This window comes from Harpia harpyja, chromosome 1 (assembly GCF_026419915.1).
Source record: "Harpia harpyja isolate bHarHar1 chromosome 1, bHarHar1 primary haplotype, whole genome shotgun sequence".
Classification (NCBI taxonomy): Eukaryota; Metazoa; Chordata; class Aves; order Accipitriformes; family Accipitridae; genus Harpia; species Harpia harpyja.
The window spans coordinates 8,250,073-8,266,256 of NC_068940.1; the positions used below are offsets into that span (position 1 = coordinate 8,250,073).

Sequence of the window (16,184 nt, forward strand, 5' to 3'; positions counted from 1 at the left end):
AGGCTTGGATGTCATTGGTGGTACTTTGTGCCTTGGTTAGAAACTAGTATTAGTTCTGGGTAGGTATCTCATGTCATGTGGGATGTTATGCATGTAACTCTTCCCATTACTGTCGTCTTCAGCATGCTTAAACTTAAAATGAACAATTCTCACTAAGAGAAGATTCTGTCTAAAGACTGTCAGTTTTTGTTTGCAAGAGAACGGTTCTCTTGTAATGTAGAGTAAAATGTGTGAGTGGTTCTTACTTGCTTATGGATTCTGGTATGATCTCACAGTACATGTCATAGATTAATTCAGGTCAGAGAAGACCCCCCATTCTGCAAAATACCATTGTTAACACTTCTGACAAATTCAGCAATAAAATTGGCAGAGGTTTGTGCTTTTAATTATATATGCTTTGAGGAAGGGGAGATTTTTAGAAGCTTTCTAAAACTTGATGTGGAACTTTGGTCCTAATCTGAATGATTTTAATTGAGTTAGGATTTATAGCGGGGTTAAAACAGTGAAAGGCCAGAAACTCGTCAGCTGAATCACTTGGTCTCCATATAGCTACTGACTTCAAAGGATATTTTCCCAGCTGAGAAGCCACATGAACATTTAGTTGGAATAGAGAAATCCCTATTGCTGTTTCAGTCAATGATTTCATCTTTTTAAAGCATGTAGTTCCCTTTTAACTTCAGACCTTCCAAGTAAGTTTGTGGTGAATTTCAAAATTAACATGTGGAAAATTAGGGGTGCTATGGTGCTGCATATCGCAGCAGATAGAGCAGAGGTTCGGATGACTGTGTTGTAATTGCAGCCCTGTTACTGACCCTTTTGAGTGTGGGTGTAGAAGCCCTGTAATTCTCGGTGTTTAGATCCAGAACACCCAGCCATGGGACGCCTGTGTGCTGCTCAGATGGATATGCTTATTTTCCAGCTTGCATTTTGTACGCATCTCAAATGACCATCAGTCTATATGAGACTATTACACGGCTTTGAATGCAAGGAATTCGGTGGAAGAAGCAGGCAGGAGCATTGGCTTAAACAATGTGTTTTTTCTTCAGTGTAGCTGCCAGGTGTGGGGAGAAGCTTCTCAACCACAGCCTGGATGACAGGGCATCTTGCCAACACGGAGGAGGAGATGGAGAGACATTGATCTATTAGAAAATTGACCTTATGCAAAGGGAGGAGGGTGTCAGTCATCAGCTGCTGTGGGCTGACGTGCAGGGAAAGCAGGTTCTCCGCAAGTGAGCTGTACTCCGCTTCCCTGGGGGACAGGGAGGTACCGAGTCTAAATTACATCTCCCTGCTGCTCGGAGGAAATTCCAAGTTGTAGGTAAAAGGGTAGGCTTAGGTCTCTGTTTCTTTAAAACTAATTCTTTGAATTCCTCACAACTAAATAAATCCTACTTTGATTTCATTCTGTGGCACAATGGAAGGTTTTCTCTGCAGGCTCCTGAAGGAAAATGTTTGCAGGTGCCAAGTGTTTTGTTAGGCAGGCTGGGATCGGGGGCTGGAAGATGCAGTTAGGGAGTTGTTGGGTTATCGGTCCCATCACAAGAGCAAAAGGGGATAGGTGTTACTCTACTTGAAAGGGCTTGTGGACTGGAAAAGGGCCTCAGGAGGAGCAGCGTACACAGATACAGTCGCGTAGACAACTTTAAAATTGCACGCAAGAGGCTACAGTTCCTCTAATAATGGTGGGCTAATTTCCTCAAGAAGGATGATTGCAGGATTAGGTATTTCTCACACCAGCACAGCAGTTCAAAGGTGGAGAGAAGTATACATCTGGGCCAGCATACCTGGGAATGCTGTGTTTGTCTTCAGACACCTGAGATGGACAATTAGGTTCTAATTTACATTTAGGAAAACGGAGTTAGCCATCGTTATTTGTAACCAGACTTCTTCATGAAGGAGAGTCTTGTTTCCTTTAGCTGGAGCAAACCAGCTCCAGTGTGTCAGAAAACATGCTGGTCCGTGCTGTGTTTTGTTAACATGGTCAGATAAAAACTGCTCTGCATGCCTTTGGCCTGAAATGAGCAGGGGAGAAAATTGTATAGATGACTTTTTTTCTTGGGGCTCAAATTTCAAAACAGATCTGGCAGTAGTGCGTAGTAAGCAGGCATCGCTAGAAATACTATACTCTGCTTTAGTGCCGTCTTCCTTGCTTACCAGAAATACAGAAGAATGTTTCGCTTCTCAATTTGCAATGGATAATTTAGCAGAGTAATTTCCTTACATGTGTAGTAACAAAGACGATGCAGGAAAAGATCGTAGATAGCTTTTTTTTCCTTATTTCAGGATACAGTTCAATGCAGTGTTTGTATATCTTGGGCTTAAATTGCATATCTTTCACATACATTATTGTTTGAATGTATTGTGAGAAAATGCTAATTTGTGGCTGCAATTCTTTATTTAGTTTTGTTTTTAACTAAATTTGATATTTGTGGGTGGGTACATAAGACAGAGTCTTAGGCTCATGCATCTTTTTTTAGTGAAATTAATCCTGAAGAGGTAAACATTTAGAAGAAAAATACTTTTTGCATCCAGCTAAAATGCAGAATGAGAAAATTTCAGGCAGAGTGCTACAATAGTTAATGGGTAGGCAATTATTTTGATGATTTACAGCCTTTTGTTGAAATACCATGGAACCAGTAATTGTTGCAATAAACATTTTTGCACATTTAATTTTTCTGCAAAAATATGTAACATGAAAATTACCCGTTTTGCAGTAATTTGCATATTTAAATATGCAAATCAGGCACAACACATTTGGGGATTTGCGGATTTTCAGTAGCTAGATGTATGACCTGTGGAGGAGAATAGGGGAGCTGGAAGTTGCTCAAAAAAATTGAATTGTTATCCTGGTGAGAGACTCGTGATAACAGATAGGCACTCTTGTATGGACTTGCTGCTTAGCGAGTGACCCTTTTGATGTTGTTTGTGTCGTAGTGGTTAGGTGAGAGTAATGAATTTGTGCTAAGACGAGACACTTGGTATTGAATTTTTGCAAACAGTGGCGTGGTGTCTCATACCAATAATGCTCCTCTCAGTGGCCCAATATATTCTTGCGCACGTAGAGGTTTGAGCTGTGTTATTGATAGTGTCAAAAAGAAATTCAGTGTTATCTACCACGTTTCTCCTGTTTGACTTCTGTTAGCATGCAGCTATGGAAATTTTGTTGCAGGGTTGTCCACTGACAAACTGCATAGTGTTGGATTAGGGCTGGAGAAGCGTGGAAACAGAGGTACCGCGTGTTTTCATGTGATGTTGTGGTGTCCTTTTCTCCTGAAGTACGCCTTTGCTACTGACCCTGAGTAGGTAGATCGTGTTGGGGGGCTCCAGAAGAGCTTCCATCTCTGGAAATGGTTTAGAGAAGCCTGAACATACCCAACACTTAAGGAAAACAATCGGCAGTATTAAAATACTCTGTTTTATGGAAGTAGATCATTGTTTTAGTTCCTCTGGGAGGGGAAAAGAATTATTGCCTGGGTCCTTTAAGGCAGTTTGAGAGCCACATAAATGTTTTCACAGTGACTTAAAACTGAATTAAAGCCAGAGCAAGAATGTTTTTGTACAGTAACGGATACTTAATGCCAGAAAGTTGATTAATATTACATCTCTTCCCAAAGATGATCTATGTAACAACATGAGGTTTGCATTGGAATAGCTGGCTCGGGTTCACAACATTGGCAAGGCTTCCTTTTCTCCTTCTAAAAACAAAACTTCTCCCTTTCACTCGTATCTTCCCTCTTTGTTTTGGATAGTTTTATGAATGTGCAATCACTTGCTTTACGCAGCACAAGCTCTGCAACATGCAGCATATATGTACATGTATGGTCCATGCCTTCATCTTCCAGACACTGGCATAAAGCAAAAGGGTTCATACATCAGTACTCTGCTGTCCCTGCAACGGACTCCCCTGTTATCTCAAGTATAAAGCATATCTGGTGCAGGAATAATCTCCGGGAGGGCTTGGGAGAGAAAGCTTTGCCCATGGAGTCAGCAGCTGGCTGAATCCAGTCTAGTAATTCTGCTGCTTACACAGTGAAAGCCTGATTATTGTACGTATTATAAATTGGCTTCTGAATGGCTGGCTGGATGTATCCTATAAAATATTTGCGTGCAAATTAATTTGTAGGAATACTTCAGAAAATTGCTGAAAACACAATAAATGTTTATCGCTCACTACAGTGTCAGTTCCTGTAGTAAATGCTTAGTTAATCTGTAGCAATTGAGCACATCTGAGGGTGTACTTGATCAAAAAGTTTTTTAGCCATTGTTATAGCTGCACCTAGTACACGCATAATTTGCACGGTTTGCATTGGTTTGCGTAGGGATTCTTTATCACAGTTTCAAATGAGATACCCCAAAGTCCCTGTGTAGGATCCTGGGTGAATATTGGTGCCCGGGGTCCAGTGTAGCCAGTGCAGAGAGCACTGTGGTGAATCCGTGGGGATCATGCCTGCCATAAGGTTTTACTCTGCTGCCATAAAGTATACCAGTGGTTTAAAAACCCCCAGTGCTTGCAAGTTTTGAATGTAGTGGTTCAGTTTCTTTGCATTTGATCATCGCTGCTAACCAAAAGACCCACAAGTATTTCACTCTGGGACTCTTATTGTTTCAGCTTAATAATAATTGCTTTGGAGGACACGGCATTTTGAGAACGAGCATTCAGATAGATATGGATAAAAGGGATATCCCTTTATTCTATTTGAAGTGTCTGAACACTAATAATTTACTTGCACTTTCAATTATTTGTTAGTAGTGCTCTTACCTTTAACTAAAATCTCTTCTGGAAATACAGGGCTGGTTCAGGTAGCATAAAATAATCATAATTCAGACTACAAAAGATTTCTGCTTTAATAATGTGAGTTTCACCACTTGGGCTTTTTTTTTTTCTATCTTTCTGTTTCTTAATGAAATTACTGCTTCAAGGATGAAACCTGTATTGACTACTCTTTCATGAGTCAAAAAAATAACTGGGAGCAGAACATTGGCTACTGCGTGTGTCAGTTATTGCTAGGATGGGAGACTGTAGCTGGGACATACCTGTATCTGGGCTTAGTAAAGTATAAGGTACACCTTTTCTGCTTTTCTGAATGCCTCAGAAATATTGAAGAGCTGGCAGACATGAAGGAGAATGCAATTTGCTGCATAAGAAGACACAAAAGAATTAGTAATTATTTTATTGTTAAATTAGATTTGGTCTCAGTAATATTTAATGCAGAGTTTTGGGGGGTTTTGTTGTTTTCTCTCCTTTGAGAAGTGGCAGTTTCTATCTTACCATCAGTTACTCTTCAACAATGAGATTTCTTGGGGGGCTTTTTGGTCTTGCCTGGTGATTTCATCTTTTCACTGAACTGTCTTACTAGCTATTAGGGCCAGAGTTCAATCCTGTATTGTACTAAATAACTTATTTATTGTCTAAATAACTTTCACATATTTACTCAGATGGGAGCAAAATCATAGTCCAGGGGATTTTTTTTTTTCCCTTAAATGCTTGGCTTGTGATACTTTTTTGTAATTAGTCAAGTTAACGTTTTGATACTTGTTTACATGTTATGTTTTTGAATTCTGCGGAACTTATTATTGCGGAAAGGTTTTTATACCTATCTAGCTGGATATAACAATATTCTAGGTGTTGGAAGAGGCAAACACTGATTTTTATAGAAACTGATACCATCTACTGTTTAACTAGAGACAGCTTGACTAGGACTGTTTTGCATCTACGTGTCTCCCTTTTTATTGTGTTTTCAGGCTTTAAGATTTTTAAGCTTTTCCTGTGAGACTGAACATTTTTTCTCTCCCATTTCTCTCTTTCCCCTTTCAAGAATCTTACAAATTAAGACAAAAGATAATTACTCAGAGGGTAAAACTGGCAGGGTTCCCACGACACTTAAAATTAATGAGCTGTTGCATATAAAATATACCTTGTCTCATGTTCGCCTTTTTTTTTTTATTATTTATTTTTGAACCATAAAAGTGCACAATTTGGCTTTTTGGCTGTGTTTTCTGTTTTAGTAATTTTCACTTTATAAAGTGGCAACTGAATACAGAAAACTAATCTCTCCGACTTAACGTTTCCATATGAGCAGATCAGTATATACAATTTGTTCCCTCCAAAGGAAAATATCACTCGCAGTGATGAAATACATATTAACGAAGCTGCCATCGGTTGTTTGTGCTGTGTCTTCTTAAAAGTAAATAGTTGCAATTCCTGCGTCTGTAGCGCGTTCCATCTGATGGGAGAACTCCTTACAAAGGAGGATAAATGTATTGTCGTGAACTCCCCGAGAGGGGTTGGCAATTATTATCAGTTCCATCACTGGAAATGAGACATGGAGGTTACGCGACTTTCACTGAAATCACTGAGAAATCCTTGGCTGGCTGGGGCAGCGCCAGTTGCTCCTGAGCTCAGGAGTGATGGAGCCATGGGGGAATTTGCGATGGCTTCGGTGCCGATGGCTTTTCTCTCATTCTTACTCAATTTATGCAAGAGGGAAGGAAGAGAGGAGGATGAGTAATTGCAATTTTTTATTTTTTACATAATCTGCTTCAACATTTATGACTGACTGAATATGATAAGTGATCTGAGTAACAAATTTGTCAATGGCCTGCTGGAGTTTTGGCTTTTGGAGGTGCAGCAGGAAGGTAGATAGATGGTTGGAAAGGGTTGGAGGTAGGCGTCTGCTCAAAAGCAGCTTAGATGCCCCTCTTCTGTCCAGCAGGATTGTTCGTGGTTTATTATAACTACTACTACTGCTGCCACTACTGCAATACCACAGGACATCTGTAGACAGCTAAGCTTCACAATTTAGATAAAAAGATATGTATTGTAGGTATATCGTGTGTAGGGACAAAAGAAGGCTTTCATTTCGCAAGAAGACAATAACTTAATTCGTTTAGTTAATGTTCCCAAACAGATGGTGTGTGTTGTGTGTAATAAATATGATTTTTAGATGCTTGTGCTATTAAGTATTTATGAATTTTCATATTTACGTCCTTTCCTAAACCATGGCAAAAAGGCAGAGGTAAAAACCAAGAGTAGATGAGCAGAGAAGACAGGAGGGCCTTGCCATTGTGAGTGTTGGATCGCAAGCCTCATGGACCTCTGTCAAGTGCTTCACTGAAGAGGGGGCAGCACTGACATAAATCACCACATTTTTGATTAACAAACAAACAGAAATGTGACTTTTTTTTTTTAACCTCAGCTTTTCATGTTCCTTGACAATAAAAGAGCAGTGACTATTCTTAAATAAATTCAGCAGAGGGACAGGAGCAAAACTTGCTGAGATACTTGTATACGTTTGCATGATATTTATTGTACAAAAAATATGGTTTCTGTTCTGTGCTTTCTTATCCCTTCACTTCAGCAGAATGCTAGGGTGCTCAGCATAGGTCCCAGCATTACTTTTTATTACATGTTCCAAAATGGTTTTAGTATTTTCCTTTCTTTGCTGAAGTACCTTTTTCAATTTGCAGCTTGTCTGCTACAGGCAAACTGCTGTTAGTTTGGTTCAGAAGTTTGGATATTGATGAAAACAAAACATGCTTTTTCATGGAACGTTTCCTTTCTTTTATGTTAATGTAAAAATAAATCCTTTTTCTGTTTAGGTTATGTTTAGAATTCCCTTGCTGCAACAGCAAAAAGTTAATTAAAACTGTCATAAATAAAAATGAAACTGATAAGTCTAAATTTAGGTCAATCAAAACAGTAATATACCTTGTATGTTTTAATTTGGATATTGAAGATAATGTGTGTTAACAAGCAAAGGAAATAAGTTAGTAAATCTGTTCATATAAAGAAATATGCAAAATAGTGCTTCTATTTTGGTATTGATTTTACTTTAGTTATAAGCAGACACTCACTAAATATCCAACACTGACAGCAGAGAAAGTTGGGTTGTTTTGAATGAAGAGTTTGGTCTTGTATGGGTTGGTTTTTGCCTTTTTTTTTTTCCTTAATAGTCTGATTTTCTCTCTTCTCAGTTTTCAATGGGTCCAGCAAATCATCGAAGGAGAAAGAACCTGCTCAGAAACACAAAAGCAAAGAGGCCACACCAGGGAAGGAGAGGAACAGCGAACATAAGGCTGAGAGCCGAAAAGACCAGGCTGCTGCTAATCACCATCCTACTACAAACACTGGCTCCTCTACGAAAGGGCTCACTGCTAACAACCACCATACTCTTCATAGATCGGCTCAGGACTTAAGGAAACAGGTAATAAATTGTACTCTACTGTGGACACATGGGAAATGCAGACTTTTAAGGTGCTAGCTCCATTTTCCATTGCCTGGCATAGAGCAAACATGGTAATCCTTAAAAGCATGCTCTGGAGACAGCAGAGAGTTAGTTTTCAGTGAAAGAGAAAGAAAGAAGAAAAAAAAGAAAAGTGATACATGCATGGGAAGTCAGTATGATAAAGCATGCTTTACAACCCTGCCTTTATATTATCCAGTGTATAAGTATGAGAGAGTAAAGTTCCCATCGCTATTTATTAAACCCTTCTGACTGGCACTTTTGTTGTCCTCTCTGCTGTGACAAGGCTGGCAGCACGTGGAAAAATGAACTCCTTTTGTGTACGGCTGGTCTGCTCAGGTTATCTTAGAGGCTTACTGGCATTGTAGGGAAGCTGACATTATGCTCGGGTGTCTTGTATTGCATGTGGGCAACACAAACCTCGGAGTCTGGGAAAAATGTTTTGCCTGATGCATAAAGAAGGTGCTCCAGGATATTGCCTGCTTCACAGTGGGCGTACCAGCTAGGGAGAAATTCAGAGTTTCATGTTACCTGGTTGAAAACTAGCAAAAAAATTCAGCAAGAGGTTTGTCTCAGCCTGACTTGTATTTGGGTGTGGAAGTTTAGCAGACCAATCTTTCAGTGCTTGTGACTGGCATTTGGGCAGGATGCATCTCCATCTATTTTTGATGATTGGATCAAAGGGCTCCTAAAATAGCAACTGTCAAACATGTTTTTATAGAAGACTTTCAAAATGCCCAGTCAGTGTCCTTATTCAGTCTGAGGCTGGGTTAGCAAGGTACCTGTGCTAGGGCAATGCAGTATGGAAAGAAAGCTTGCTGCACTTATGCCTTACATTTTTTTAGTTCAGTGGTTAATTCTCAACAGACCAATTAGAGACAGTCTTTATTTGCTGGCATCTAAAGGTTTTTCTTTTAAGTAGGCTGGTCTGGGCTTCAGTGGAGCAGGAATTGCCATCTTGTAGGGCTGTCACGGCCTTAAATGGCACCTCTCAGTCATAGGCTTGGAAATGAAAAATGGCAAAAAGAAAAACAGGCAGGGTGCTCTTGCCAAGGAAATCTTTCATACCCTGTGCTTCAGTGGTGTTCAGCTTCTCCTGAAATGCCTCCACTGGATTTGTACTACCTTCTAAATAAAATTTGAGATCCTGAAGACTCTATCTACGGTATATTTCTCTTCACCTCTGTAAGACTTTCATTCTTCATTCCCCCATGGCAATTTTGCTTATCTAGTCATCAGCTTGAATGCCTACCTTTTGCATCCTTTCGGCTTTCTTTACTGTGACTACCAGCATCCTATCGTCCTTGCTGTGATGCGCTGTGCCATGAGCTCTTCGTGTTGAACAAGTTTCCCAAAACGTAAGGATGTACTTCATACTTAATTATTTTAGCTCACTGGAGCACTTGCGTGAAATGCTTTAAAGTTGTATCATCAGAGTATGAATGGTTAAAATTCTTGTGAAAGTCAGCTGCCATCACTTGTGAAGGTAGTTCTGAGAAGGGAAAAGACAGATGTAGAAGAATTTTGTCCACGATCCAAGTGGGTTTTGTTTCATAGAGTATTAGATGTTTTCAATTGTGCTACACAGAATGGAGAGAAATTCTAAAGCAATGCAGTACAACCAACAGTCATGCCACACAGACACCTCACAGAGTGTGGTCCTCAAGCTTCAGAAAATAAGAGGGCTGTAAGCTGAGATGATGATCTTTTTTTTTTTTTTTTTTTTTTTGTAAAGAAAACGTTAGGCAGTTTTCTTCTGCAACCAAAGTAACATAAGTACTTACCAATTTTAATGAAAATGTGGCTGTAACTAATTAAAGGTGGATTATGCATTTTGTCTGACAGAAAGACTTAGATTTGTGCAAAACCTTAGACTTTCCAGTTATGTGACATCAGTAAATTTTCTGCCCTTGTCCTGAGTCTTTGTTGACTTTATCAGTATTTTCCAAAAGGAGAGTTGTTTTTCCAGGGTGCCAGTCACATGTTCCTCCTCCTTCCAGTATGTTTTTGCTCCTTGTTCACGTGCATTTACATGTGTGTAAAGGCAGAATACTAGAAATTACCCAAGATTCTTTCCCTCCCCCTCTTTCTTTCCTTCTTTCTTTCCTTTTCTGGTGTGCCCTTGCACTTGTCACATGTTCCCTCTCTCTCTTTTCTTCCTCCCTTGCTATCTTCCCAAATCCCCTGATTCAAAGGGGTCGTGGGCAAAGGAAATGTAGTTCAATGGGGCCCTCTCTTGGCCTAATATGGTAATTTAGCTCTGCAAAACTCATATCAACACAGAAGTATTTTTATGAATGAATTTGAGATCAGTTGCATAACTTGAATTTGTTTGGGACCAAAGCTGTTATTGGTATTGCCAATGTTGCTGTTATTACTGTGGTTGTTATCTAACAAGTCGTTTGTTGGCTTTAGTGTGTGTGTCTGGAGGTCGGATCCTAGGTGCTGTGCAGAGGTGTGTATGTAGATCAGTTTAAATCCAACAAACAAATTGCTGCAAGACTATGTGCTGGTCCCATTTGCTTTTTAAAAGGCAACAAAATTTAAAAGCTGTTGTACTGTCTTTTACTGCAAGGCAAGTGTTCAGTAAAGTGGAGAGAAGAGTTGTCTGAAGACAAATACATGTCAGCAAAACCAGGAAGATAGCTGAAAAGCAAAGATAAGATTATTCGTATCCCTAGTTTCACCTTTAGCTCAAGACTGAGTCATATAAGGCTAATGTCAATCACTTTGTTACTACAAGGTGACCTGCTTAGTGGATGAGGGAAAGGCTGTGGGTGTTGTCTACCTAGACTTTAGTAAAGCCTTTGAAACTGTTTCCCACAGCATTCTCCTGGAGAAACTGGCTGCTCATGGTTTGGACAGGTGTACTCTTCGCTGGGTAAAAAACTGGCTGGATGGCCAAGGCCAAAGAGTGGCGGTGAATGGAGTTAAATCCAGCTGGTGACTGGTCACAAGTGGTGTTCCCCAGGGCTGAGTATTGGGGCCAGTTCTGTTTAATATCTTTATCAATGATCTGGACGAGGGGATCGAGTGCACCCTCAGTAAGTTTGCAGAAGACACCAAGTTGGGCGGGAGTGTTGATCTGCCTGAGGGTAGGAAGGATCTACAGAGGGATCCGGACAGGCTGGATCGGTGGGCCAAGGCCAATTGCACGAGGTTCAACAAGGCTAAGGGACGGGTCCTGCACTTGGGTCACAACAACCCCATGTAACACTACAGGCTTGGGGAAGAGTGGCTGGAAAGCTGCCCAGCGGAAAAGGACCTGGGGGTGCTGGTCGACAGCCGGCTGAATATGAGCCAGCAGTGAGCCCAGGTGGCCAAGAAGGCCAACGGCATCCTGGCCTGTATCAGAAACAGTGTGGCCAGCAGGAGCAGGGAGGTGATCGTCCCCCTGTACTGGGCACTGGTGAGGCCGCACCTCGAGTCCTGTGTTCAGTTTTGGGCCCCTCACTGCAGGAAAGACATGGAGGTGCTGGAGCGTGTCCAGAGGAGGGCAACCAAGGTGGTGAAGGGTCTAGAGATCGAGTCTTATGAGGAGCGGCTGAGGGAGCTGGGGTTGTTTAGTCTGGAGGAAAGGAGGCTGAGGGGAGACCTTATCGCTCTCTACAACTGCCTGAAGGGGGGTTGTAGTGAGGTGGGTGTCAGTCTCTTATCCCAAGTAGCAAGTGATAGGACGAGAGGAAATGGCCTCAAGTTGTGGCAGGGGAGGTTTAGATTGGATATTAGGAAAAATTTCTTCACTGAAAGGGTTGTCAAGCATTGGAACAGGCTGCCCAGGAAAGTGATTGAGTCACCATCCCTGGAGGTATTTAGAAGACGTGTAGATGGTGTGCTGAGGGACATGTTTTAATGGTGGACTTGGCAGTGCTAGGTTAACGGTTGGACTTGATCTTAAAGGTCTTTTCCAATCTAATTGATTCTATGATTCTGTTTGAATTAAATTGACTTCTTTCTTACGTGCTCAGTGTAAGCACTGCCTCGGGATGGAGCTGTGGCATAGACCCCTGTTTGGTGAACCTGCACACCTGGCAGTGCAGCTGATTTTTTTAGGTTGACTGTGTATGTTTCATTTGGGGGGAGACATATCAACAGTAGAAAGGTATGAAATGCCTACTACAATTTCTTGTTTCTTTTGGTTCCAATCGTCTAATGGGTCCTCAGAGACAAGTGCAGACCAGGAATGTGTAGGTGATGACTGACCAGCCAGAATTTCACGTTTGTCAGTGTGAAATCCTGAATCCAGCTGTTGCTTTGATGGTGGGCTATGACCACATTGTTTGTTCCACTTGTTTCCAGCTGGAAGACATTTGTTGCAGCCTGTTCGCATGTGAAGCGTGGTCTGTTCTGGTCTATATAGTACTGCTGTATCTTAAACATGACGCTATCCTCTCTGAAAACACTCAAGTTACCTGTGGGTATTTGGGGAGGGAAGAGGGAGAAGCATTTGAAAACCATCATGTTGTGTCTGCTCTAGAAAGATGATGGTCCTGAGGAATTTTTCAGCAGTGTTTCTTTCTTGTGGGGTCTCCTTAGTTAGCAACCAGAAGGAAATAAGTGAATTCCTTATGGTATTCTCAAAGCCAAGTGTTCTTTAATTTAGGACCTGTTCATCACAGGAATAACTTCACTAAGTTTGAATAAAAACTTAAACTAGTGTGCTTATAATCTAGGATTGGAGGTTAGATAGCCAAAGCTTATGCACCTGTTCATTCAAGATCTAAGCTTTTGTTTTGTGGAGGTATTCTAACAACTCTAAACAGTTGTGATAAGATGCTGTTTTCTTAATGAATTCAGTTTTCCAGAGTTCTGTATCTTGGCAGTTTCAATTGTGGCCTAAAGGTGATGGTGCTGATGGCATGTTTTCCTTTGACGAGAAGGAGCTGTGAGGATCTTGCCTTTCTCCATGAGCACTTTCTCCCTGACTGGTTTGTTCTCAGGCCCTGTGTGACACTCCCCCCCCCCCCCCCGCCCCCTCCTTGCTGAAGGAGTGCCCTGGATGGCCCTTCAGACTTCTGGTCACAACTTCTTCAGAAAAAATCATGGGAAGGCTGGAGTGACAAGATACCTCCGTACAGCCTGACTGCTCCCTCTGAGGTCTTGTCTTGACTGTACCTGACAGCACAGTGATGTAGGTATAGCCTCCTTGAAGCCTTCTGGAAAACCTCCCGTAGAGGAGACTCCACAACATCCATTGACAGCTTCTTCCAGTGTTTTCGTTTTCTACTAATGAACAAGTTTTCGTAGCTGTGCCTCAGATCATTGTTGTAGACAATTAAAGGGTTTTTTTCTCCCACTTTTCCCAGTGAACATGGAAGGAGCATTTACTGTCTCTTTTCAGAGGAGCTCCTTATGCATCAGAAGACCATTACAGAGTTGTCCCATAATCTCTTTCAGGCTAAGTAAGCCCAGCTCCCTTGGCTTTTCAGTAAAGATCATATTTTCCAAATACCTGAGGACTTTGTGCTCTTTTAGACCTGTTCTACTGTCTAAATTTTTCTCACAGGGTGGGCCTGATGCTGGGTCCAGCCCTTCCTAGGAAAGCCTGTGCTCCCATCCTTGCTTTCGACATTCTTGATAATAGATCTCAGACAGTGATTTGCGTGCTCACTGTGGTCCTCAGATGTTACTCCTCCCCTACATGGATTTGATTTGTCCTTCCTAAAAATAGCACTTCCTCTTATTGTAGAAATGTTCTGAAATAAGTTCTTCAAGATTGCCTTTGATTTTGACCTTGTCTCCGGAGTCCTTACAGCCCCTTCCAGGTGTGTGTCACTCACAAATTTTTGATAATTCAAGTTACTGATGGAACTACTTGGTAGAACCGAGGTCAAGACAAGTCCCTGCAGAAAGTCACCTGAAATGCCCTCCCAGGATGATAGTGTACTATGACAACGATAACTTCTTTTGAGGATGACTTTATTTAATCCCTTGTGAAGCCACTTTAGAGTAATTATGTCTAGGATGTGTCTCAAGAGCTTGTTTGATAGAACATCATGCGGGACAGTGACTGGAGCCCTACTGAAGTGGAGGGGCTTCTTTACCTGCTCAGCCAGGTGTCTGTCAGAAGATGATTAAATTAGCTTGATGTGCTATTTTGGCAAAACTATGGGTGGGGTTTTTTGTTTTGTTTTTATTAATTTTTTGTTTTTAACATTATCTTATTTTTGTGTGTTTACAAATTAACTGTTTGATCTTTTGTTACAGAATGATTTTAGGGTTTGAAGTTAGGTAGACTCTGCCTACCCTCAACTTATTTCCAGGAGCCATGCCCTAAGTCATCTAGGTACATTTTAGCTTACTGGGGTTGCCTTCCTAGCTCTTTTGCTGAAATTGGTTATGTTATATATCTGGTAAGTATTCAGTCAGAGGTACTTTTGGTGAAGGCTAATGCAAAAGAAGCACAAACACTTTAGCCAAATTGTTGCATTTGTTTTCCTTCCTTGTGTGGTGGTTGATCTCTGCTGTTCTTTGTTGTCTTTGTATTTTTAAAGTGTTATTAAATTTTTTTTGGTTTAATTTTATGTCTCTTGCTAACTGAAGTTTCTTTAACTCCTTGGCCTTTTTGATTTTACCCATGCATGCTTTTGCTGTTCCTATATAGTTGCCCTTAGTCACATAATTGTGTTTCCACTTTTTACTGTGATTCTTTTCTAATTTTCCAGTCATTAGAGAACTTTGTGAATAGGCATAATGGCCTGTGTTTTGTGCCCTTCATCTGAGTGAGAATTGCTTTGGTTTGCTTTCTTTACTGTTGTCACATCTTAGAATTGAAAACTCATTTCATGATCACTGTCACCGAGATTACATTCCCCTTCCAGTTCTCAGTCAATTCTTCTCTATTAGTCTAGATGAAATCTGTAATCGATGTTCCTAGCTATTTATAAAGCCAGAGATGTTCAATGCTGGTTCTGGCTGCTGCAGGCAAGAGGCAATGTCTCAGCAGCTCTCTACCCGTGTCTGCGGTATGAAAAAGTGCTGTAAAAGTCAAACACAGGCCTCCATTTCAAATGCAGAGTACTGCCTAAATTTCAAGGGAAATGGGTAAATGTATTTCTGTTAGCAAGTGTTTGCTTTCCAGATGATATCTCATATGTCTTTGGAAAGCTCAAGGTAGAAACTCATGTCATCAGCTAACTGGATTTTCCTTAAGTGTTTCTACTTTGGAAGCACAGGAAGGACAAGAATATGGATGGGTTTTAAAAGGGCGTTACTCCTGCTCCAGCTTCTGGAGCACAGAGGAGAAAATGCACACAGTAAATGCACGTATACACATACTTGTGTGTGTATTCAGAATCCCCAGGTTCTAGTTTCTCTTCCACAAGTCACTTAATGCAAGACCCTACTATGATCTTTTCAGTCTCTATTTGATCCCTATTTTATAACGTTTTATCCCTACTTTTAAGTGACTACAATTCTTGCATTTATTTGAGAGAAGCTGCCATGCTTACTAATTTGGCAAGGATTTTGAAATCCCACAGGGAAGTATTATAACTTTGCAGGAATGGTGTTATTCACCTGAGCACTGATGAGGGGTGATTGTACTGTATGCTTTCACTTTGAGCACTTTTATCAATGTTGCTGATTTTTGGATGTGTTTTTCTGCACTCACAGTAGTTTAAGGAGGTGAGAAGACAACGTTTAAACTTGTTTAAATGCTGAAATTTGTTTGAGATTTAAACTTGAACCTCATTTTCTTAGTAGTGGGGCTTAGCTTTGGCAGTGCTGAGCTGTCACAATTCTCTTCGAAGCTGAGGGCTGCTTTCAGTGCTTAATGCATCTTATAGTTAAAATATAAATTTTAGTTTCATAGCTGGGTTCAGAGGTCTAACAGAAAGCAGTGGAGTCCAGCAATTCTAAGTTGCAATGGCACATTAGTGAGTGATGAAAATGATGTAATAAAATGTGTGTCAGCAAAACTGCCCAGATATCAAACTTTTT

The 16,184-nt window shown here is 40.8% G+C and overlaps 1 protein-coding gene across 4 annotated transcripts in view; it reads left to right on the forward strand.

Annotated features, from left to right (window-relative positions):
• The window catches only part of JARID2 (jumonji and AT-rich interaction domain containing 2), a 224,580-nt gene that overhangs the window by 175,196 nt on the left and 33,200 nt on the right, over positions 1-16,184 (forward strand). For all 4 annotated transcript variants that reach the window (XR_008238649.1, XM_052810575.1, XM_052810494.1 and 1 more), the window contains one exon: positions 7,975-8,204. Coding sequence is in view for 3 of the 4 variants with exons in the window: in XM_052810575.1 (XP_052666535.1) it covers positions 7,975-8,204 (230 nt within the window). In the remaining variant the exon portion in view is untranslated. The remainder of the gene's footprint in view (positions 1-7,974; positions 8,205-16,184) is intronic.